The sequence below is a fragment of the Daphnia carinata genome, chromosome 9, assembly GCF_022539665.2.
Source record: "Daphnia carinata strain CSIRO-1 chromosome 9, CSIRO_AGI_Dcar_HiC_V3, whole genome shotgun sequence".
In the NCBI taxonomy this organism is placed as follows: Eukaryota; Metazoa; Arthropoda; class Branchiopoda; order Diplostraca; family Daphniidae; genus Daphnia; species Daphnia carinata.
Genome location: NC_081339.1, coordinates 6,222,913 through 6,244,424, shown reverse-complemented (window position 1 = coordinate 6,244,424; position 21,512 = coordinate 6,222,913). Strand labels below are relative to the sequence as shown.

The 21,512-nt window shown below is 41.3% G+C and overlaps 8 protein-coding genes and 1 long non-coding RNA gene across 10 annotated transcripts; 5 read left to right on the top strand and 4 right to left on the bottom strand.

Annotated features, from left to right (window-relative positions):
- Window positions 1-253: 253 nt before the first annotated feature.
- LOC130698044 (uncharacterized) lies at window positions 254-2,978 on the bottom strand. Its single transcript, XM_057520829.2, has 10 exons — window positions 2,564-2,978; window positions 2,271-2,499; window positions 2,046-2,189; window positions 1,917-1,979; window positions 1,770-1,856; window positions 1,659-1,712; window positions 1,485-1,589; window positions 1,349-1,411; window positions 1,124-1,270; window positions 254-1,062 (listed from the first exon to the last, which is right to left on the bottom strand). Exons 1-10 carry the CDS (start codon window positions 2,792-2,794, stop codon window positions 575-577), a joined length of 1,611 nt encoding a protein of 536 aa, XP_057376812.1. The 5' UTR covers window positions 2,795-2,978; the 3' UTR covers window positions 254-574.
- Window positions 2,979-3,389: 411 nt separating this feature from the next.
- LOC130698105 (uncharacterized) lies at window positions 3,390-4,214 on the top strand. The gene is made up of 4 exons (XM_057520914.2): window positions 3,390-3,544; window positions 3,608-3,729; window positions 3,818-3,966; window positions 4,080-4,214. The coding sequence occupies exons 1-4, from the start codon at window positions 3,476-3,478 to the stop codon at window positions 4,181-4,183; spliced, it is 444 nt and encodes a 147-aa protein (XP_057376897.1). The 5' UTR covers window positions 3,390-3,475; the 3' UTR covers window positions 4,184-4,214.
- Window positions 4,151-5,607, bottom strand: LOC130698056 (beta-1,3-galactosyltransferase 9-like). Its single transcript, XM_057520848.2, has 2 exons — window positions 4,594-5,607; window positions 4,151-4,541 (listed from the first exon to the last, which is right to left on the bottom strand). Exons 1-2 carry the CDS (start codon window positions 5,598-5,600, stop codon window positions 4,301-4,303), a joined length of 1,248 nt encoding a protein of 415 aa, XP_057376831.1. The 5' UTR covers window positions 5,601-5,607; the 3' UTR covers window positions 4,151-4,300.
- A 65-nt stretch (window positions 5,608-5,672) lies between these two features.
- On the bottom strand, window positions 5,673-8,044 carry LOC130698100 (uncharacterized). 2 transcript variants are annotated; one of them, XM_057520908.2, is made up of 7 exons: window positions 7,903-8,044; window positions 7,677-7,841; window positions 7,479-7,603; window positions 6,687-7,400; window positions 6,469-6,572; window positions 6,219-6,385; window positions 5,673-6,159 (listed from the first exon to the last, which is right to left on the bottom strand). In XM_057520908.2, exons 4-7 carry the CDS (start codon window positions 6,747-6,749, stop codon window positions 5,984-5,986), a joined length of 510 nt encoding a protein of 169 aa, XP_057376891.1. In that variant the 5' UTR covers window positions 6,750-7,400; window positions 7,479-7,603; window positions 7,677-7,841; window positions 7,903-8,044; the 3' UTR covers window positions 5,673-5,983. The 2 variants fall into 2 exon arrangements, with proteins under 2 accessions (XP_057376891.1, XP_057376890.1); XM_057520907.2 differs by having other exon boundaries at window positions 7,479-7,841.
- An 877-nt stretch (window positions 8,045-8,921) lies between these two features.
- LOC130698184 (uncharacterized) lies at window positions 8,922-10,514 on the top strand. The gene is made up of 5 exons (XM_057520962.2): window positions 8,922-8,928; window positions 9,121-9,528; window positions 9,594-9,682; window positions 9,754-10,003; window positions 10,081-10,514. Exons 1-5 carry the CDS (start codon window positions 8,922-8,924, stop codon window positions 10,512-10,514), a joined length of 1,188 nt encoding a protein of 395 aa, XP_057376945.2.
- Window positions 10,515-11,917: 1,403 nt separating this feature from the next.
- Window positions 11,918-15,791, bottom strand: LOC130698136 (uncharacterized). Its single transcript, XR_009003201.2, has 5 exons — window positions 15,639-15,791; window positions 13,168-13,340; window positions 12,920-13,090; window positions 12,532-12,787; window positions 11,918-12,017 (listed from the first exon to the last, which is right to left on the bottom strand). It is a non-coding gene; the product is annotated as an uncharacterized LOC130698136 (long non-coding RNA).
- Window positions 14,306-15,134, top strand: LOC130698090 (complement C1q-like protein 4). The gene is made up of 3 exons (XM_057520896.2): window positions 14,306-14,367; window positions 14,443-14,595; window positions 14,672-15,134. Exons 1-3 carry the CDS (start codon window positions 14,319-14,321, stop codon window positions 15,109-15,111), a joined length of 642 nt encoding a protein of 213 aa, XP_057376879.2. The 5' UTR covers window positions 14,306-14,318; the 3' UTR covers window positions 15,112-15,134.
- An 851-nt stretch (window positions 15,792-16,642) lies between the features above and the next one.
- On the top strand, window positions 16,643-17,349 carry LOC130698113 (uncharacterized). Its single transcript, XM_057520922.2, has 3 exons — window positions 16,643-16,830; window positions 16,937-17,150; window positions 17,218-17,349. Exons 1-3 carry the CDS (start codon window positions 16,791-16,793, stop codon window positions 17,276-17,278), a joined length of 315 nt encoding a protein of 104 aa, XP_057376905.1. The 5' UTR covers window positions 16,643-16,790; the 3' UTR covers window positions 17,279-17,349.
- A 1,776-nt stretch (window positions 17,350-19,125) lies between these two features.
- On the top strand, window positions 19,126-20,760 carry LOC130698057 (mucin-2-like). Its single transcript, XM_057520850.2, has 2 exons — window positions 19,126-19,522; window positions 19,608-20,760. Exons 1-2 carry the CDS (start codon window positions 19,364-19,366, stop codon window positions 20,655-20,657), a joined length of 1,209 nt encoding a protein of 402 aa, XP_057376833.1. The 5' UTR covers window positions 19,126-19,363; the 3' UTR covers window positions 20,658-20,760.
- Window positions 20,761-21,512: the final 752 nt, after the last annotated feature.

Genomic DNA, 21,512 nt, shown 5'->3' with positions numbered 1-21,512 from the left:
ACACCACACTGCGAAAGTCTAAAACTTCGTCTGTGAATAGGCGGGACTTTGCAGATTGGAATGTGCCAGTTTTTCGGAATGCAAGTTGAAAAAAAAAAAACGAGACAAAAAAAAACAAACATTTCTCTTTGAAATGCAACCCAGCACGAGTTCCCGTAAAACCCAATTAAAGACATACAATAATGGCCGCCATCGTATATTTTATTATCACCACAAGAAATCGGACAGCGTTGGAAATACAAAGATGTAATACATAAAACGGTTACTTAAGATTCAAGATACCGAGAAAGTGTAAAAAAAAATAGTCTCTTTACGCCACAAGTAAAAAGCAAATGAGGTGGTTTTTACCCGAATTAGCATGGCGATGGGAATCTATTCAGGTGGATTAGAAATTAATAAAACCCGGCAGCCAACTGCCCTAATCCCTGTGTGTTACATTACCGATCAACTTAAATGCAGAGAATCAAAAAACGAAAAAAGGCCCATTTATTTAAGAACTTACCGAACAAAAAGGCAGTGTTTCTCAAGAATAAAAGAATAAATAGTCGAATCAACAAGTTGGCAAAGACAACATTCACAAAGAAATCTCTTCCTCCATGAGCCATCCAGTGAAAGCCGAGTGATTGTTTTTGTTGTCAAACAGAGATACCGTTCCCGATTCGGCGAAGATTTCCAACCAAACTTGATCTCCTTTTTGCAGCTGAATTGTTGTTTGAAGAGCCAATGGAACACGTTGGCCTCTATACTGGTCTTTCACAGTTTGAGCCTCCTCTGTCAAGGCCAGGGCGATTCTGTTACCCGATTTGTTCAGGAAAAGACCAACGGCCAGGTAAGGGATGACGTTAGAGGTGTTTTTAAATTCAGCCAATCCGTTGAAAATGAAAAAATAGGTGCCAGTTCTCGGTGCCGTGAAAACTCCCGTTGATAAATCTATGGCGTTTCCAATAGTGGATTTCGCGAGATCAAATGGAATTGGAACGTTGGTTTTGTTAAATCGACTGGTTCTTTGCACCGAGAAATACACCGGCGCCGTTTTGACGTCAGTATGTCCAATCCACTGCTCTATTTCTGCGTAAATATTCAAGTTACAAAGTGAAACCGTTTCCAAGACAAAACTGATTACCTTTGTCATCTAGTGTAAAGTCACAATAAACGCTATCGACGCCTTTATTGCCCATAATCAAGTGTAATCCACTCTTGACGTGCCCAATTTGTTTCAAATCCTCACAGGATCGTGGAATTTTCCCAATGGAGCTGGCATTCGTACTCGCTGTAGGAAATATTTTCAGTTAACACAAAAACACTTCGTCTCCTCGTCATCTGTAATATTTAACTTGAAAAAACTTACCATATAATGACGATGCCAGTTGGTCAATTCGGCTATTGGATTTCAACGCATCTTCTTTTGTAACTGTAAAGTGTCATTTGCGATGAGAAAAATGCAATAAATATATTCAATACTTATTCATCTCTTCTCATTATACCGTTTAATTCCAACATGAGGTCAGCAATAGCAAAATCGGTGGCTGTCAGGCCGTTTGCAAGGTCTTCCACACCCTTGTCAGTATCATTCAATTGTTGTTTTACATCTAAAAAAAAAACAATATGCACGAATTGGTTTTATGCGAAACTCGTGCTAGAAAATATCAGTTCATTACCGTCCAATTCAGTTGACAAAGATTCGATTCTCTCTGACAAATTATCAGCAATTTCTGTGAAAGAAGAATTATTTTTTGAATTTGAACTTATGATGCATGCCTTGTGCATACCGCTTTGCTGGGCCTGATGTTCCTCGATTGTACCGTTTATTTCCTTTTGATAACGCATCAACACGTCTGACGTACTTAGTTCCATGTCTGCCAAAAAGATATCGTTATTGCTTGCCAATTTTCTTTCCTATTACCCGTGTAAATTACCTGTAAACTTGTCCTCCAAACTACCAAGGTTCAAAATGGTGTCGGCCAAAAGTTCAGAATTTGCTGGAAAGTATAACAGCGATTTAAGCTCTGTTTTTAACTGAGTACCACATTGAATCGAATTATTACCTTGCAACTTGAGTTTTACGTCGTCCACATCATAACTTGCAAAAAACAGTTCCAATTGGTTGTTTATATTCGAAATATCTGCTCTCACCTCCATTTTAAACTGTTCAATAACAAGATTGATGTCGTCTAATCGATCCTTTGTATCTGTTATTATTATCAAAAGAAGTCATGTGTTTGAAGGCCTAAACATTTTCTTATCAAAATTGAATTTTTTTTTGTACCAACCTTTCAATTCTGATAGACATACGATATGAGCATCTAGCATTAAACGTATTTGATGGCTGCCTAGAACGGTTGGAGGAACTGCCACTTTGGCCATGGCTCCTGCTAGTGGAACACTTGCGGATGACCGTAAGGAATCGGAACGAAAAGGATTGATGGGTCTGTATCTCGTCCGTTCGGCATGTAATTGGGCGGTGGCAAAACAGCCCACAACGACAACAGAAAGAACAATCTGAAAAAGACAACATTATCGTCACTCTGCGTAAGCCATTGAAAAGAAATTTTAAAAAACTTACCAGATGCTTCATGGTGACAACGACAGAATGTATTGGACCGCAATGCTGGCCTTGACTGAACAAAAAGTCGCGAACGCAGACGCCTTTTATGTAACGAAAGACCAGTTCTAGAATCTGGTTTTTTTCCCATCCCATCCGAGTTGTAGGTGTGTAGAAGGTTTGTAGTTCCACGTTGGACTTGTAGCAAAAATTAATGGCAAGGTAAATAAGCGGGTTTGTAGTGGTTGACATTCAGCACTTTAATTCTCCCTAGGATGGCTCTGATGGAAATGCCGGGCCCAATATCTTCTTTCATTAAAGTTCAATAAGCTGCCATCTCATTTGCAAACAAAATTTCTAAGCATTTTAAACATGCGAAATGAACTCATCTCGCCCAACAGGTGAGATTACCATAGCAGCCAAATGCAGTCAATTGATTTACTTGCCATTCTGAAACCTGTCGAACCATTGTCTTCACTTTTTCCAATGCACTCTAAAAGCGTAAGATAGCCATAGCGCCATGTCGATAGTGGACTGGTTCCTCCCAACATGTGGCAACGTATCCTTCCTACGAACGATTACGAGACAAGATTAGAAAAGGGTGTTGACATCTGCAAGACATTAAACTAAAAGAATGCAGTCAACTATTGACAAACATGTTAAATGTTGAATCTTGATTAAACATTGGCTAGACTCACGAGTCGATATTTTAAAGACGCATTTTTTGTATATCTGTTGGACTAGAAAAAAAGAAGTTATCCGAAATAGACATCCGGTAATGATAACTCTAGTAAACAGGCCAATTGCAATTAGGACCCATCTGAAAAAGCTTGGTCTACGTGTGTAGGCACTGGCTGTTGGTGTTTGTAATCGCAACGTTGCACAGGTCCTCACAACTTCGTCTCTTCGACTTGACGTGGAATTATTGGAAGAATGGCATTCCTTCTGAAAATGGTTTCAACATCTACGATGGTGGTTGGCTTCTTGGCCATCTTCTTTCAGGTTTTATGAACTGATGCTATTCCATTTTTGCGTGGTTTCATCCGTCCGTGTTTGGCCTTACAGACGTGCGAGCTAATCATTTTTCGATCAGCAAATAACGGTTTCAAAGAACCTGATGTCGTTTCTGCGGGTATCTGGGGCGGTGTCTTCCTCGTCCTTTTCAGTCTCCTTCTTCTGAATAATCGGTAAAACATGAGGTTACACACCTTCCTATTTTGGCAAAAGCAAAAATGATCAATTTATTTTTTTCGTTCACGTAAAATATGTTGGAAGACTACGGGATACTTTGGCCATACAGGGTTTGGCAGTGTACGGTATTCTCGTTGGCATGACCGTTATTGGATTGTATTCGTGGAGCGTCAGCAGATATCAATCGGCCATTCCCAATTGTGGCAACATCAACATTTCCAACGTGACACTATGTAAATAACTTGACGATCACGAGAATTGCACGAGTTGACCGCAGAACAAACGCTGCACATTTTTCTTTTTTCGAGATTTTATCTAAAAAAAATAAAATGTAAATTTGCATTAGGTGGACGGGTTGCTCTCGATTCGTTGCTCATCTTCTGCGGCATCTTGACCGTGGGGCTCAGCGCAGCCACAACAATCTTGGCGTCAACGTTTGCGTTAGACTGAAAAATTCAACAATTAAAAATTAACAATGGACCGACAGTGCAGTCGCAATTAATTTTGATGAATAAGCGTTTCCTGCAAAATACGAACGATAAATAAATATCTTTATTCGCTTTATCATTAAACGGCAATTATTTCTTCTTCTGCGGATCCCTCTAATAAAATGTGAGACCAGTTAAAATGCGGCATTTGCAAATCATTCTGATTTCTTCCAGTTCTCTGATTAAAGTAAATTTCAGTGGCAAGATGAGATGCAATCATTTCATCCGATGACGAGGTGAGCCACGCCACAAAATTCTTCATTAACCACCGATTTTCATCCAACAAGTCTTCGACGACGTCAAGTACTGCACCCAACATCCTAAATACGTAAATAAAATTAGAAATCCTTATCATAAATTTAAACGGTGTACCTATCAGAGGCTAAAACTTGAACGTTGGCTTTCCTTGCGCACAATCCAGTCATGTAGAGATCCTCAAACGGGAAATAGGGCGTCGTTTGAACCGCCGCTAATAGCTCAGCGATAGCGCCAGAGTCAATGAGGTAACATCCGCCCGACACGTACGTCGGATACGTCGACCACGGCCATAATTCCTCACTAATGGCCCATTTTTTATCGTCATCATCAACGACTAGAGATATGGCGTCTCGCGGTCTCGTAGGCTTCAAATTATCTACGGCCGAGCCGTAGATGGTGGAACTATTCAAAGGCAATCGGCTGACGAGGGTGGTCAAATGGCGGACATTAAGGTAGACATCATCATCGCATTTGAGGATAAATTTGGCATTGGGGCAGAAATGGGAGGACCAGTGAAGCATAGCGACTGTTTTCAAAGTCAAATTCATGTACGAATCCATTAGATCCACCTGAATTAAATCCTCGTGCATGATGCTCTCATTACGAATTGCATTTTGGACAGTCGTGTCGTTAGTCAATCCGATTAGGAAAGCGAATTTGGATGTTGGTTGCTGGCGGTGGTTACTCCCATTCAAATGAGCGCCCCACGTCCGTCGAACCAGTTTGCGATGCACGAAGTTTCCTGGAGCGCTAATCACGATGATAAAGAGATTCACCTTCTCGCAACGATAGACTGACGGCTTGATCGAGTATTGGAAACGCACATCGTTTATCACAGGTCCCAATTCCGGTTTCAACGCAGGGGAGCCCACAACCGGTTTCAAAGCCAAAAAGGACGTCGTGTAACGAACGTACGCGTCCACGTTGCTGAATTCCTGTACGACATTTGACGGATGGTCCGCCACTTTCGATTTTTGCTTATCCAACAGATTGGCGGGGTCAATCAGAAACCAAATGTTACTTTTTTTGCTACTCAAATTTCGAAATGAAAATAAATAGAAAACAGCCAACATGGCAATCGAGATTAGAAGCCATTTCATGAGGGTGTTGAGCAACGGCATGGCGATGACAGACTGCCCGTCTATTCGTCATCTGTATCGTCAGTGACAAATAAATATGCGTGAAAATCAATATCGACGGATATGTTCTCTATTGAAACGGAAGTGACTGTATAACGTAACGCAGACATGCCAGATCTCCATCAGTTGGATTCGTCCCATTGACGTCTGTTATGTAAACATTGTTCTCGGTGAACCTGACACAGCTGCCATCAATCATTGTGGCTTTAGGCTATTGCAAACATGTACAGCAATTGGGAAGCCTGAACAAACCGGAACACGATTAAACATGAACTAGAATAGCTTTTGTTGAATTTAATTAAATAATTCTGCAAAAAGAACGGAGCTGTTCGATTAGAGATTGCAAACAAAGGATGGGGATCAGTTTAGATTAAGGTGCTGCGCATTCTAGAAGGAGCTAAAGGATCGGATGTATTGGAATGTTTGGGTTGCGATCTGCTCACGGGTTTGCGACAAGTGAGGATGAGTAGAGCAGAATTGATAAGGACAGCGAAGAAACCGAGGGAAATCATCAGTCCATGCAACGTCACTAGAGCTTTACCTATCGTATTAAATGATAAATCAAAACGAGTTTTTAAAATACAACTGCCGATTTCTTACACATAGACGGATCAATGAGGAGACCAGGTGCGTAGAATTCGCAAATTTCCCATGTCGTGTACATTTGAAAGAATCGATTTAAATTCCAAGAGTAAATGACCATCATGATGAAGCCGCTAGCGAGCGATAAACAAATGAGCGTCAGGATCCGGCGATCTTTAGCAGGTCTAATCCAATTATTTAAACCAAAATAAAATTCACTAGAAAGCTGATTTCGAAAGCAAAAAAATAACACTCAATGTGAGTTTACTTTTCGAGTAAAATTAAAGTGGCAGTGGCGATCATGAAGGCTCCGCCCCACAGTCCCGAAGAGACATAGTCTACCACCTGGCGAGTGTGGACGTAACTAGCAATCTGTCAACAAAACGCCGCGCTTTGTTAGTCCTCGTCATTACAATTTGCTGACAAAAGACAATGAAAAACAATTGTCTTGTTTGACTTTTGAATTGAGATAAGAAACCTGCGAACCTGGCCACTGATGGAGATGAGACCGATCAAAACATTTGCTGCTGCCAACAGTTTCCGGTTCATTTTTCATGGCCACCGGCGATTGTCAGTTAGGGCCAGCACAAAAACGCAATAATATAACGAACTAGTCCGACAGTTCCGTTTCACGAGGTGTTGGCCGTCAAACTGTTGCGTCTATGGCCATACAGATGGCGCAAAGGCTATCTATCAAACGCCTTATCTCGTCACGAGTGAATCGCCCAGCCCCACTCGACGCGTCCCGAATTCAAGAGAAGATAAGACAAACGAATGCCATTAACGATAAATTTCATTTCGAATTACCCTAGCCTACGTAAATTCTTTTTACTTCCTGTCTTACACGAAAAGATCTCCATTCAAACAAAAACGTGTCAACAACTCATTCCATCGCTAATGAGAAAATTCAAAATGAATGACGCTAAAGCTACAACTGATCTAACGATTAGATACGTATGCGCAAAAGGAATGATCGTTGCAAAGTTTGAGTCCTACCTGGTTTTTTGATGTCCGTGGGAAACGACGAGAAATTTGTTTGCAATCCGGCGCCTGCAACCACGCCCAACAGAGCCAGAGGACGCACTCGACATCAAGCACATGGAGTGTAACGGATGTAGCATTCTCTCCCGACATTCATCACCTCACTTTGAGCAGATGTACCTTCACTTTATGCCACTGTGATTGCCTACTAAAGTGAATCTAGGAGGAAATAAGTAAATAATAATGAGATCATTTTTGATTACCATTCTAACTAAATGTTTAACTTTGTGCACATACACGTTTTAGGTCCCTGGAAACACATTGGGTCAATCAACGGAGGCCATATCCTAGGGCTCACTTGGAAATAAAAATGTGTCCTTCAACCTGTCGACCTTCCGAATGATGTTCCTCTACCTTGCACTCTTCTTCCGGGAAAGCAATTATGTGGCACGTGTCTGCGAGTATTTAAGGCGGTACACGACACTAGATACTCACATTCATACGAAGTCCTTCCTCTGCAAATGTACTACTGCTCCAATACCATCGTCGGACGCTACGTCTGTCAGGTAGCTTGGTTTTTTTTTGCTGTTTTGCTTCTTCGTTTCTTGCAGTAACTACGAATATATCTTTCAGTGAAGTTTTATTACTATCCCATTGCATCTGGAAAACAATACAAAATATTAAGCAATCTATAGGACTATTCATTTAAATAATACATTACCAATCGATATTTCTTTTCGGTTGTTCGGCATCAGAAGTTGTCAGACGACCATAACACTGATGCTACGCTACAATGATGCTGATGTTGTTTTATACAAAATATCACACAATTTAAAACAAAAATGAAAATTCGTACGCTAGATGGCAATATGTAACAAGACATAAAACATGTTGGTAAAAATTGAATACCATATTCGTCCATGTTTTGACCGGTAGGGCTCCATCCAAGATGGATTAGAAAAAGAACCTGTTGAATTGATGGATTAACAACGGATCAGACGCGGCTCAGACTTGTCACATTTTTCGTCGTAACCTGTTCCTGAAATTTCAGCAACTCTTTGTGCTGTTTACTGTTTTGGTGCTGAAATGGCTCAATGGCACAACTATTTTTATCCTTCGCTTTTAACAGGCGATGTTGCAACAAAGTCATCGACATTTACAAGCATTTCGTAGTCTACTATTATCTTGTAGTACTTTTGCTGGTCGCAATGAAGTCTAGTTTCACGATCTAAAGATACAAAGAGAAGGAAAAATTAAATTGAAAAAATTCGCCCACGAACGAGGATAAGGTGTTGCAAACGTTGACCCTTAGACGTGCGTTGGTTAGCTCGTTTGCCACTCCTGAATAAGGTGTAGTGACAAGGCTCGTCCATCTTCAAAATGTAGCAATTCGTTTCAAGAAACATTAGAAAATGAATACCTTTAATCAATGTGCACAAGCACACACATGCACACAAAGTCTACCTGGAACACGTTCAATTGGGTAATCCAATGAAGAAAATATAAATAAATTTCTTGGAATTCTTCAATAAGAGGCAAGATGGTCATGCAACAGGTTTTCTTCTTACCACAACACTAGGAGCAGCTACTTGATTACTCTAAAAATATCCGCATTTGAAGCGGCTGAACTGGTTTGTTTTCAACATCAGCGGCGAACATGTCAATCACCAGAACCACGTGCAGTTGACACACGCTGAAATAACATGAAGTTCTGATTTGGACGAAGGAAGAGGAACACAAATGATCGGTATAAAAGAGACAGGGCAAAGCCTTCGAAATATCATCCGCGGAGACCAGAGCACATGCAAAGAAACGTCTCACTTCCCTCTGGTCAGCATGAACAATTTGGTAAACATTTCAATTTCATTTCAATAGTTTTAAAAACAATTGTCTCCCTCACAATACCAGTCCGCATTATCTAATTGTTTCGGATTTGTAGGCTATGTTGACCCTTTGCGTTCTGATGGCGTATTCTACGTAGGTGCTCAAGTACCGGCTAGCTGGCCTAAGGATACAACACGCCCGTCGACGCCCTACTATTTCTACAACCACCAAGTCATGCTGCCCCAACCGAAGGCGCCCGTTCATCATCAAATAGATCCATTTGTGCCGCAACGTGACGCCATAATTTCTGCCTTGGTGCGAGAACTGAAAGGTATTGACACAACGCAATTCATTTTCAATCAACAACAGCACCAACTGAGTATACATTGTTCGACAGACATGTCGAAACGCTTGGCCGATGTCGAAAACGACAAGAAGAAGACGACGCAAGATTTGTCCAATTTGAAAAACGAATTGGCTCAAACGAAAAAACTGGCGGAAGGATGGAAGAGCCAATCAGACGGTAATCAAAATCAGTTGTGGCTAAACACTCTCGCCAATTCACTTGCTTTCGTTATTATTTCACAGACAATCGGAAGAAGGTCAAAGACATCCAGACCCAAGTCGAGCTCCTCGCAACACCATTTCGAAATGTCTCTATCGACTCTGAAGACGAGGTAAGTAGCTCTTTTGTGCCGTCAATTACAAAAGATGTTGTTCGTGAATCGTACGTTTCTTGTCCATCAAGACAACTGCGTCAGCCAGATTTTGCAACTGCAAAATGCTTACGTCTGTTACCAATAATCTAAGCACCGATGTGGCTGAACTAAAGTTGAAACTAAGTGATTTAACCACGCCAACGGCGCTCGACAAAATGCCCAGTTCTTGCGCAGACCTCAAGTCACTGGGTTACCACAACAGCGGCATTTTTTCCGTCATGGGAGACAAACAAGTGAAAAGCGTTTACTGCGATTTCACGAAACCCAGTAGCAGTGCAGGTAACGTTGGCCTTGACATTAAAAAATAAAATTCGATGGAAACAAAATGACTAAAAATGAAATTGCGCTGTGCACAGATTTCGAGAAATTGATTGGCATCGTCGACACGAAAACCATCCGCGTTTACTTCCACGCTCAACGAAAATCGAACTTTTCCGCAAAAGACACCATTCCATTTGATATATTACTGACGAGCGAGGGCAATGCCATGGATGTATCGGGCATTTTCACCGCCCCCACGTCAGGAATATATTTCTTTGCTTGTTCGGGTCTTGGCTTCTTGGCGCAAGCGAAGGTCGCTTTGGAGGCAAAGGGGGCGAATGAAGCCAATTGGTCCAGCGTCGGACAAACTTACAGCTCTGCGGGCAATCGTCAGAACTACTACATCCATGCAACTTTACGACTCAGCAAAGGCGACCAAATTAGACTCAAACTGATCCAAGGCGTGCTTGAGGACTCGGACGAGCATCTGACCAACTATGTTGGTTTCCTACTCGACGAGGATTTGTAGGAAAACTGTGGTGACATTTACAAACAGAGTCGCCATGACTTGAAAAGGCCCATAATTCACTTATTTATCGATACGTTTTGTTAGATGACATTTTAAGATAGCAAGTAATACACACGTAGCCGAGTACGTCGAACTGAGATTTGATTAGAACTATGAATTTCTCGATCAAAAATCGAGCCGTTTGGCATAACCAAAATCTACACACATCGAAGTGAGTTTTGGAAGTAAACAAAAAAAAAGAAGGGACAAGTAAAGCATCCGCCGTAAAGCATTTATGCACGATGAATGCATTAGTATTCAACGGTTGAACGCCCTCGGTAAGTCAATGGATAAACCACCAAATCTTTCGTTTTCTCCACAAACATATAAATAACGAGGCAAAGAGTCGCTAATTCGTTACTACGCGTACCATTTGTCAGACAGTGTAACATGTGGAGAAAACAAAAGCTTCTTGCTCAAGTCCAGCTTACAACTTCATAAAGGCGGCCAACAGTTTCCGGTTTCATTTATCATGGCCACCGGCGATTGTCAGGTAGGGCCAACACACAAACGAACTAGTCTGACAATTCCGCTTCACGAGGTGTTTGCCGTCAAACTGTTGCATCCATTACGATAGAGATAGAGCAAGGCAGCGAAAAAGCAATCTATCAAAAAAAAAATGTCGTCACGAGTGAATCGCCCAGCCCCACCCCGGCGCGTGCCAAATTCAACTCAAGATAAGAAAAACCAAAGCGGTAAATTCATTTAGACTTGCGAGATTAAATAGATGCTGTCTCTAGAACGATAATATCTCCGTTCGCTAAGGAGAAAATTCAAAATGACTGACGCCAATAGCGCTAAAACATTCGAGGTCGATAAAAAAAGAAATCATGTTTTATAAGCGTAGACGGCAGGCTATAATTGACCTAACGATTAGCTATGTATACGCAAGACGAAGAGGCATAGGTTCAAAGTTATTGCAAAATTTGGGTCCTACCTTGATTTTTGATGTCCGTAGAAAATGACGAGAAGTTTGTTTCCAATCCATCGACTGCACCACGTCCAACAGTGCCAGAGGGCGCCCTCGACATCAAGCACATGAAGTGTAAAGGATGTGTGGCTTTCTCTCCCGACATTCATAATTGCAGTTTGAGCAGATCCACCGTGTCTGTTTCTTATGATGAATATAGACGGAAAAAAAAAGTGAAAAATAATGAGATCAATTTCGATTACCATTCCAACTAAATGCTTAACGTTGTACACATACATGTTTTAGGTCCCTGGAATCACAATGTGTCCTCCAACCTATCGACATTCAGAAGTACGTTCCGTACACTCTTCTTCAGGAAAGCAATGACGTGTCTGCGAGTATTTAAGGAGATTAGCCAAATGTAGAATTTCACATTCGTATAAAGTTCTTTCTCCGCAAATGTACTCCTGCTCCAACAGCATCATTGCGCCACGCCTGTCAGGTAGGTTGACTTTTGTTGTTTTACTTGGTTAGTTTGATTTTTCTTGCTGTAACTACGAATATATCAATAATTTGAAAGATATTAGTTCAAAAGCTATATTAGCAAAACCTAATTCTAAGTTTAGTCAAACTATTCTTTTTTTTAAGTATTCATTCCAAGTACGACAGTTTGTCAATCCATTTGCGGTCCAATTTACAGAACTATCCATTCAATACAAAATTGATACATAATGCAAGATCTACCCAGACTTCTTTTCGCTTGTCCATTACTATCCTTAGCAGCTTGCACGATGAATATATATCTATATGATAATAAATTATTTAGCGGATAAAAATCATTATTTATAACACTGGCGCTGCTGCTACTTGGGACAAAAATGCCACCCAAGTTAATATTCAACAGAAATAACAATGCAATTTAAAAATGCAAATCCGTACGCTAGATGGCCATACATAACAAGAAATACTTTTAAAAAATCTAGTTTTAAGCAGAATAGACCTCTTTCGAAACTCATTTAACCAAAAAATAAAAAAAAAAACGAAGTAAATGGTGATAAAGTTGGTTACCATATTCGTTCATGTTCTGGTCGTAGCGGTGGAATCCAGACGACGGAATAGAATAAAAACCTGCTCAACACAGGGTAACCCCCGTTCACACAGGGCTCAGAGGTGAGACTGCACGTGTCGTATTTTCCATCCTAACTCGTTCCTGAAACTTCAGCAACTGTTTGTGCTTTTCACTACTCTGGTGTGACAGGTCCTTTGGTATGGTTCAATGGCACCATCATTTTTATCCTTCGCTTTTTAACAGACGATGTTGCAACTAAAAGAACATTAACACGCATTTTTTTTACTCTACTATTAATTTATAGTACTTCATTTCTGCTGATCGCAATGAAATCAAGATACGAAGAAAAAGAAATTAAATCTACAAAATTCTTACGATTTCACATACCAAGAGTTCATTCGTCTAAAACGAACGAGGATGAGGTGGGTGCCACAATTGTAGGTGTACCCTTTAGACGTGCGTTTGGTAAGCCGCCCCAACTTCAATTTCGTTACCGTCTGCCACCCCTGAATAAGATGTAACAACGCGAATCGTAAATCTTCAAAATCTCGCGAGTGCCTGTAAGAAACAGTAGAAAGTGAATATCTTTAGTCGATGCGCACAAATCGAAAAACACAAATTATGCTTGGACTTACTTCTGGAGACAAGGTCAACCAACAGGTTTTCTTTTCGTCACATCACTTGGGTCAGCTACGTGACTATTCTCAAAATTCGCTATTCTTAAGCGGGAACTGGTTTGTTTGCGAACCCAGAGATGCCGACCACCTCGGGCACGTATTGTGGACACACACGGAAACGAGATGAAATCCTGGTTTGGATAAACGAAGAACAGAAATGCTTAGTATAAAAGGGAGAGGAAAAGCCTTGGAATCATCATCGGCGGAGACTAGAGCATCTGCAAAGAAACGTCTCACTTCGCTTTCGTCAGCATGAAAAATTTGGTAAACATTTTGAGTCGTCTCCCTCCAACAGCAGCTTTTATTGTCTAATTCTTCCTATTCGGCCAACTGATTCGGTTTTGAAGGCTGTTTTCACCCTTTGCGTTCTAATGGCATGTTCTGTGTGTGCTCAAGTCTGGCCCAAAGAAACAACATTGCCATCGACGCCCTACTATTTTTACAACCATCAAATCATCGCGACTCAACCAATGGCGCCCGTTCTTTATCAAAATGATCCACTTCTGCCGCAACGTGATGCCGTGATTTCTCTCTTGCTACAAGAACTCAAAGGTATGACACGCAACATAATTCATTTTCAAACAAGAAGCATCAACTTTGTTCGACAGATATTTCTGAACGCTTAGCGGACGTTGAAAACGCCAAGAAAGGGGTGACACAAGATTTGACAGACATGTCCAAACGCTTGGCAGAAACGAACGTCAAGGTCGAAAACGTCAAGAAAGAGATGACGCAAGCTGTGTCCAATTTGAAAACCGAATTAGCTCAAATGAAAAAACTGACGGAAGAATCGAAGAGCCAGTCCAACGGTAAAAACAGCAGTTGTGGCTAAACACTCGCGTCAATTCACGTGCTTTCTTCGTCATTTCACAGTCAACGATCAAAAGGTAAATGACATCAAAATCCAAGCGGCGCTCCTCGCAACTCCATTTCATAATGTCACTAGGGACTCTGAAGGCAAGGTAAATAAGATTCTTTGTGCTGACAATTGCAAAGCATTTTGTTGGTGAATCGAACGTTTCTTGTACATTCGTATCAAGGCAAAAGCGTCAGCCAGACTTTGCAACTGCCTAATGCTTACGGCTGTTATCAATACCCTAACAACCGATATGGCTGGACAAAAGATAAAGCTGAATGATTTAACCAGAAACTTGGCTAGTAAAAATCCAAATTGATAACAAACAATAACGAAAAACAAGTCATTTCATTTGCACCTCCTTATGTACCTCCAAGTGAGTACCACCCCAACGACGATGGGCAAGGTGCCCAGTTCTTGCGCCGACCTCAAGTCATTGGGTTACCAAAAGAGCGGCATCTTTTCCTTCATGGGAAACAAGCAGGTGGAAAGCGTCTACTGCGACTTCACGAAACCCAACGACGATGCAGGTAACGTTGGCCTTGATAAAACAAACAAATTCAACGTCGACAAATGTAACTACAAATGAAGTTGTACGGCGCGCAGCTTTCGAGACATGGATTGGCATCGTCGACACGAAAACCAAACGTGTTTACTTCCACGCTCAACGAAATTCTAAATTCGACGCACTTAACATCATTCCATTTGAGAAATTACGGACGAACGTGGGTGAAGCCATGGAACTAACGGGAATCTTCACCGCTCCCGTCCCGGGAACATATTTCTTTGCTTATTCGGGTGTAAGCTTTGCAACTAGCCAAGCGCGGGTCGATTTGGAGACGAAGGTGGCGCCAGATGGCGACTGGTTCAGAGTTGGAGAAGCTTATGCCACTGACGGCAACTACGAGACCTACTCTCTCCAGTCAACGTTACGCCTGAGCAAAGGCGACCAAATCAGACTCAAATTGTCGGAAGGCAAGCTCCACGAGGACGCAGCCTATCATTTTACAAATTTTGTTGGTTTACTACTCGACGAGGATCTGTAGCAAGATCATGTTGATATTTACAAACTGAGGCGCTACGACTTGAAAAAGGCCGCAATTCAATTATTTATCGATACGTTTTGTTAGACAATAGCTGCGATTACAGGTAATACACACATAGCTGAGTACGTTGAGCTGAGATTTCATTACAACAATAAATGTTTCGACCTAAAATTGAGCATTTGGCAAAAACAAACATCTAGACCCATCGATTTCAGTTATGAAATGGGTAAACCAGCAATCTATCGTTTTCGAGATTTTCACAACGTACGTATTAATAATTACACAAAAGAATCCCTGATTCCCTACTATAAATACCATTTGTCGTTTGGCAAATCAAACTCACACAACGATGTGAAAAACATAAATAAACTGATATGCGGAGCTTTTCTACTTCAAATTCTTAAATTTTAAAAGAGTCCGCAAAGCAGCAACCACCAACGCTTTTCGCTTGTTTAGGCTAACACGTCGATGCCATAATGGGTTTGAAACTCGAGTACCCTTAACATTCTGAAACGTAAAGGACTTACCGATTTGGCGTCAAATCTCAAATTCCATACGATGAATTCCAAAAGTTGTGAAATCCCACGTAGATTTCCGACGTAGTTCCGTTTCCATCCCAAATATCAGCCTCATGACTTGACGTTTTCAGCAGGGAATTAAAAAGGGTGGCTCTTACAGTCGCTTCTAATCACTGGGTGGTGCTCTTGGCTTTATATAAAAAAAATCAAGACATTGAAAGAATTAGATTTTCTACATCAATTACTATCAAAGTATCAATAAAGACGAGCATAAAGCAATAAATTATTTACTGTAAGCGTTCTACTAAATTGATACAAAAGCTTAAAACATTTACTTCCGACCAACGGACAGATTTTAACCGAACTAACACCAACGCAACTTCAGTTGGAAACCAAAATAGTTTTTCACAAATGATGTTACTATGATTAAAAAACGTTCATCACACACCCTATCAACATCCTTCTAGATTTCCTGCATAATAAAAGCAGTTACCAATTAACAAGGCGTTCTCCATGACCCAACACATCCAGTTCTAGATATCAGATAGCTATTTAGCTCTAGGTAACTTTACGAGGTGGCACAAGAATACACTTAAGAACCTATTTGTTTTTCCTTATTGCGTGTAATCGGGTTAGACACACTGCACACATACTCTGGGACTGTTTCGACATTAATTGTCTTCAAGCCAACTGCGTATTATTGTATAAAAGGGTCACTGCGTTGAACACATTGTGGCGACACACGAAACGGTACTCGACAGATGACAAGTTGCTTTTTCAGATTTTTGAGATATTGTGGGTATTACGTCTTACTTTTCCAAACCTAGATTTGACTGGATTAATGTACTGTTGTTCTCAACACGGCGGGTCTACTACTCTCTTCTTTTTTTCGCCCCTCTAAGATATCTATCTTATTACCATTAGAAAGGAAAATTTCAAAATCAGATACAACTGGAACAGATCTGCGTTTTGAGATCCTTTGCGCAACGATACACGATGAAACGCTAAAAAAGTTGTGACTGTCGATAACGATATTTAAAGAAAGCAGATTCCCACACGAATGAGCAGTTGATAACATCAAAAATGGATAGTATATAAAGGTAACAATCGATCGACTTTCGACAATCAGTTCACTTAATAGATACCTTTCCGATCGCCCACATGCAGCAATCAAAACTCAACAGCTACTATGCAAATCTTAGTAAACAGCCCCACCTTATGCTTAATTCATTTAGACTAAACTCCAACTTAGACCATAAAACCTGTTCTTCTAACAATAGTAGTCCTACATTATTTTACCTTCTCAGTTGCAGGTTATTTTCGCCCTAGCGGGTCTGAAGGTCAGTGTCGGTTCTGCTCAAATGCCGACAGACTGAGCCAACGACAAGCCCATCGTTTCCTTCCTTTGCTGCAATCACGCCAGGACACAGTCCCAGGCCAACAAGGAGTTGAAGGACGTCCTGGCACGTGTGCCTCCAGTGTTCGGTGCATTCACCTCACCATGCCTGAAGGAATTGAGAAGTATAAAAATATAACAGTGATTAGACATTCATTTTGCTGAAATTTAACTCTAATGTGGAGTTTACAGAAACGAAGGAGCAATTGAAACGAACCCCGAACCTCTTGACGAGAATGAACGTTGTCGTTGAAAATGCAACGGAATCATTGAGTGATGTCACTTAGATGTAGGAAACTATCAGATGAAAACAGCAAAATTGCCTAAAACAATAGAAATAGAAGATCAAATGTGAATTAAATCGCAGCAGTACAAGAAATTAAAATGGAAACAGTAAAAGAAACTGATTTAAATAACACAGACATTCCATCACTTTCGACAGAAATATCTTGATTGCTATTTGGAGAACAATGGATATTACAGTTAGCATTGGTTCAGTACATTACAAAATACAATTTTAAAATCATCTTCGACTCCCACTGGAGAAATTTTTACTTTGTACTGTGTACAATCTTACGCTTTGAGAGAATCCTTCAATTTTATGACAAGGGTTCTTAAATCCCAACTTGTCCCTTGTTTTCTTTCAATGAACGACTCCAATGTTCCTCATTCTGTAATGTGTTGTCCTTCATGCAAAAGATCTACAAATTTAATGGGAATATATTTTCGAAATTACGAATACGACAAACGTTTCCACGTTCTTTGTTGGTCTTTCGTGTTCGAAATATGTCTAGGTTAAAGGCTGAAAACTGGAAGGCCGCAAGCAATAAGACTGGAATTTTCATAGGTCAGATGTAACGTTTTGGTAAGCTTTTGGGTTTAGGACATGATGCTTCAATACAAGTAAATCGATTGAGAATAAAAGCTAATCAAAATCTGAAATTCGGAATTGGCGGGAAAGGGATAAATAATTTTTAGTACTCAGTTGGTCCGCAGGGAAATACTGCTTTGCAATGGCGTACCAACTGAATTTTCCTAGTCATCAAAGGAGTTCGGAATTTCAATAGGTATCTCATCAAAAATTGGATTGGAAAATTTAGAATCTCATGCGAATCAAATCCATTTCAAATATGAAACGCGCTTTTGAATTTCAGTAAGTACTACGTGTATCAAGCAGGACTAAACGTAGTTCGCGTAACCTACACAGCTACACTTCACTTGCATTACTTAAATTACCTTTTCTTTCTCGTCAAGGTTTTAAACTCCTTCTGTATACAATAGGAATATGTTTCAGTATTCGGACAAGATTTTACTCTTCAATTGCATCAGACGTGGAGCTTCGTTGAGAGATGAAACGAATTGAAGAACCATTTGCTCTCTGACTTTGCCTCAATGCCTGCTTGCTTACTCACCCTTTCCTGTCGAAAGTCGAAATCCCATTGGTCGACGCTCTAAAGTCGGCCATCATGGATGAAAAAAAGCGGGATGAGAAAATGGTTTCGGCAACTGCTATTCCATGAATTTTATGTTTGTCTCTAGATTGTCATTTAAGTTGAATTATAGATATAGAAAATCATAGCTAATATACATTTATACATTACTGTTAATTACTTGTGTCATATAACCTGTATAAAACATAAATAGTACGTAGATATACTGTGGATCGGCTGCCATCTGTGGGGACAATAGTGCGATCATTAAATCTAGCAGCAGCTGGATCAGAGAGTCGTCTTCTATGATTCGATAGTTCCAGAGTGTCCATGCAGGACAAGTCTAGTTTCTTGCACAATTCCTTTATCATTGATATGGAATTTTTAGCCTGTCCTTTTTCCTTGTTGATGTCGGCTTAACCCTGAAGTTATACTTGAATTGACGTTGAAGTTACGTCACTTTATTTGCCCTTTTCACTGAAATGTCCACGTGAAAACCACAAAAGACTGAGACATCCTGCAAAATTAATAGGCAAATGCTCTCAAAGATTATGTTATCTGTTCTAGTCCATAAACTGGGATATTTTATTGCATTAAAAGCCGGTGTAAGAGAACCTTTGATCCGACAAAAACGTCCAAGTTTTTAAACACCCCATAACAGGATTATAAGCTGGGAATCAGCTTATCTGATCTATAATCCTGTTACATTGACCAATGGCAACAGGATACCATGTTAGAACTTAAAAATCCACACCATGCTTCAACGTGGTATGTCAACACTTGCATAGGAAAGATAGCACTAGATGTTGGCTTGAAAGTCAACTCGTGTACGTATAAAACACCTGGGTTGGAATTTCTCAGACAGTTCTTGAACAACTTTGGTTCTCGATAGCCGACCATAACCGAAAATGGCGACCTTTTCTTTCTTTTGCAAATCGTCAGTCCTCACTACAAGTGTCGTAGCCATGGCTATTTTGAGTTTGTGTTCAATAACGTTGGCCTCGCCGATTGATGCTCAAGATTTCGTTGACCAGGAGCCACTAACATTCATAAAATTCCAAGCCAAGGTAATGACGTTTCGGATCCCGGTAAACACGGTTTAAGAGGAACAGGAAAGGTTGTATGGCTACATTTGTGTCTTGTGCTTTGCAGGAGGCTACTGACGATCCCAGTAGTTCTTCAACGGAAACGTCCCCAACGACGATGTCTAGTACTACGACCGTGATAATCACGGCATTCAGTCCCACGACCGACACAACAACCATTTCCAGTACGACGACGGAGTCAACCCCGATACCCAGTACCACAAGCACGTCCAGTACCACGGTAACGCCTAGTACCACGTCCAGTACCACAATGACGCCCAGCACTACGACGGCGACACCAACGACGCCCAGCTCTACGACGGCGACACCAACGACGCCCAGCTCTACGACGGCGACACCAACGACGCCCAGCTCTACGACGGCGACACCAACGATGCCCAGCTCTACGACGGAGACACCAACAACGCCCAGCACTATGACGGCGACACCAACGACGCCCAGCTCTACGACGGCGACACCAACGACGCCCAGCTCTACGACGGCGACACCAACGACGCCCAGCTCTACGACGGACACACCAACAATGCCCAGCTCTACGACGGCGACACCAACGACGCCCAGCTCTACGACGGACACACCAACAATGCCCAGCTCTACGACGGCGACACCAACGACGCCCAGCTCTACGACGGCGACACCAACGACGCCCAGCTCTACGACGGACACACCAACCATGCCCAGCTCTACGACGGCGACACCAACGACGCCCAGCTCTACGACGGCGACACCAACGACGCCCAGCTCTACGACGGCGACACCAACGACGCCCAGCTCTACGACGGCGACACCAACGACGCCCAGCTCTACGACGGCGACACCAACAACGCCCAGCTCTACGACGGCGACACCAACAACGCCCAGCACTACGACGGGGATACCAACGACATCTAGTACGACAACGACGCCCAGTACTGCAACCACACCCAGTACAACTACGCCCAGTATCACGACGAGCAGTACACCGTCGCCTGCTAGTACGAGCACAATCCCGAGTACTAGTACATCCCTTCCGTCCTCTGCCAGTCAGCCACTTACTCTTCTACCGTCAATCCTCGTTTCATTTAGTTTTTGCTTAAGCCTTTTACTGTCACTTTAAATCGATGCTTAAAACCTTAATGTTGATCGATCAAGTACATATCTTTGCGATTCCGTCATCGTCCGGCTTCATTTTATCTCGGTAATAAATGTTTTGCTTCACATTTTGACCGTTGAGTTGTTGACTGCACCTACATAAATTAAACCATTAGATATAATCATTCTCAAAGGACCATAAAATATGACTAAGTGATACTGATAATCTTCGTACTTTTTTTCATTTTTACAGTGTACACATGTTTTATTCATCGCCGACAGTGTCGATTTTAACTAACACACGTCATTTTTAAAGAAAAGGCGTCACTAAGTTATATTGCTTCGTAAAGCAACAAAGCGATGCATGCTTTAGACCTATGTTTGCATAGAGGATTAACCACATCTGAAGGTGTTCGTGGGAATTACCTCTTCCTCGCCTGATCACAAATTTCCCCGCTGATGTTCCAGTTTTGATGCTCGCATTCTACTGTGCAAGCCCTGCCTTACTTCATTAGGGCAATGAAAGTTGGATTTCAACATTATTAAGTTGTTACATGCTTAATTCCGTGGCATCTATCGATGAAACGCTTATCGGGACTTACCTTTTAATTGTGGAATTCTTCAACTGGGTAATCATATAATACGGTAATGTACGTTAACGGATAATGCACGTCACGATATAGTTGTTTGAAGAACGTGCAAGCGATCCTATAGAATGAATAAAATGATAGTTTCACAATCCTCTTTGTCGGTGCACAGTTCATTAATACTTACCTGAGCCATAACGTCGCTGAACGTTATCTAATCAGGTGTAAAAATCTTCTTTGTTACATAGCGTCAACTAAAAATAAAGATGCCCCATCCACCACTTGCATTTTCA

Bases quoted from the DNA above. Each gene is read 5' to 3' on its own strand.
- LOC130698090 (XM_057520896.2), top strand. From the start codon at position 14,319: ATGGCTGGACAAAAGATAAAGCTGAATGATTTAACCAGAAACTTGGCT. The intron at 14,368-14,442 runs GTAAAAATCCAA...TGTACCTCCAAG, and splicing joins TTTAACCAGAAACTTGGCTA to TGAGTACCACCCCAACGACG. The intron at 14,596-14,671 runs GTAACGTTGGCC...TACGGCGCGCAG, and splicing joins GAAACCCAACGACGATGCAG to CTTTCGAGACATGGATTGGC.
- LOC130698113 (XM_057520922.2), top strand. From the start codon at position 16,791: ATGCAGCAATCAAAACTCAACAGCTACTATGCAAATCTTA. The intron at 16,831-16,936 runs GTAAACAGCCCC...TTACCTTCTCAG, and splicing joins CAGCTACTATGCAAATCTTA to TTGCAGGTTATTTTCGCCCT. The intron at 17,151-17,217 runs GTATAAAAATAT...TGGAGTTTACAG, and splicing joins ATGCCTGAAGGAATTGAGAA to AAACGAAGGAGCAATTGAAA.
- LOC130698105 (XM_057520914.2), top strand. From the start codon at position 3,476: ATGGCATTCCTTCTGAAAATGGTTTCAACATCTACGATGGTGGTTGGC. The intron at 3,545-3,607 runs GTTTTATGAACT...TTGGCCTTACAG, and splicing joins TCTTGGCCATCTTCTTTCAG to ACGTGCGAGCTAATCATTTT. The intron at 3,967-4,079 runs GTAAATAACTTG...AATTTGCATTAG, and splicing joins CATTTCCAACGTGACACTAT to GTGGACGGGTTGCTCTCGAT.
- LOC130698056 (XM_057520848.2), bottom strand. From the start codon at position 5,600: ATGCCGTTGCTCAACACCCTCATGAAATGGCTTCTAATCTCGATTGCC. The intron at 4,542-4,593 runs GTACACCGTTTA...TTACGTATTTAG, and splicing joins CAAGTTTTAGCCTCTGATAG to GATGTTGGGTGCAGTACTTG.
- LOC130698044 (XM_057520829.2), bottom strand. From the start codon at position 2,794: ATGTCAACCACTACAAACCCGCTTATTTACCTTGCCATTAATTTTTGC. The intron at 1,412-1,484 runs GTATAATGAGAA...GACACTTTACAG, and splicing joins CCTCATGTTGGAATTAAACG to TTACAAAAGAAGATGCGTTG. The intron at 1,063-1,123 runs GTAATCAGTTTT...ACGCAGAAATAG, and splicing joins CTTTACACTAGATGACAAAG to AGCAGTGGATTGGACATACT.
- LOC130698100 (XM_057520907.2), bottom strand. From the start codon at position 6,749: ATGAACCGGAAACTGTTGGCAGCAGCAAATGTTTTGATCGGTCTCATC. The intron at 6,386-6,468 runs GTAAACTCACAT...TAATTGGATTAG, and splicing joins ACTTTAATTTTACTCGAAAA to ACCTGCTAAAGATCGCCGGA. The intron at 6,160-6,218 runs GTAAGAAATCGG...TTAATACGATAG, and splicing joins CCTCATTGATCCGTCTATGT to GTAAAGCTCTAGTGACGTTG.
- LOC130698184 (XM_057520962.2), top strand. The intron at 9,529-9,593 runs GTAATCAAAATC...ATTATTTCACAG, and splicing joins ATGGAAGAGCCAATCAGACG to ACAATCGGAAGAAGGTCAAA. The intron at 10,004-10,080 runs GTAACGTTGGCC...CGCTGTGCACAG, and splicing joins GAAACCCAGTAGCAGTGCAG to ATTTCGAGAAATTGATTGGC.
- LOC130698057 (XM_057520850.2), top strand. From the start codon at position 19,364: ATGGCGACCTTTTCTTTCTTTTGCAAATCGTCAGTCCTCACTACAAGT. The intron at 19,523-19,607 runs GTAATGACGTTT...TGTGCTTTGCAG, and splicing joins TCATAAAATTCCAAGCCAAG to GAGGCTACTGACGATCCCAG.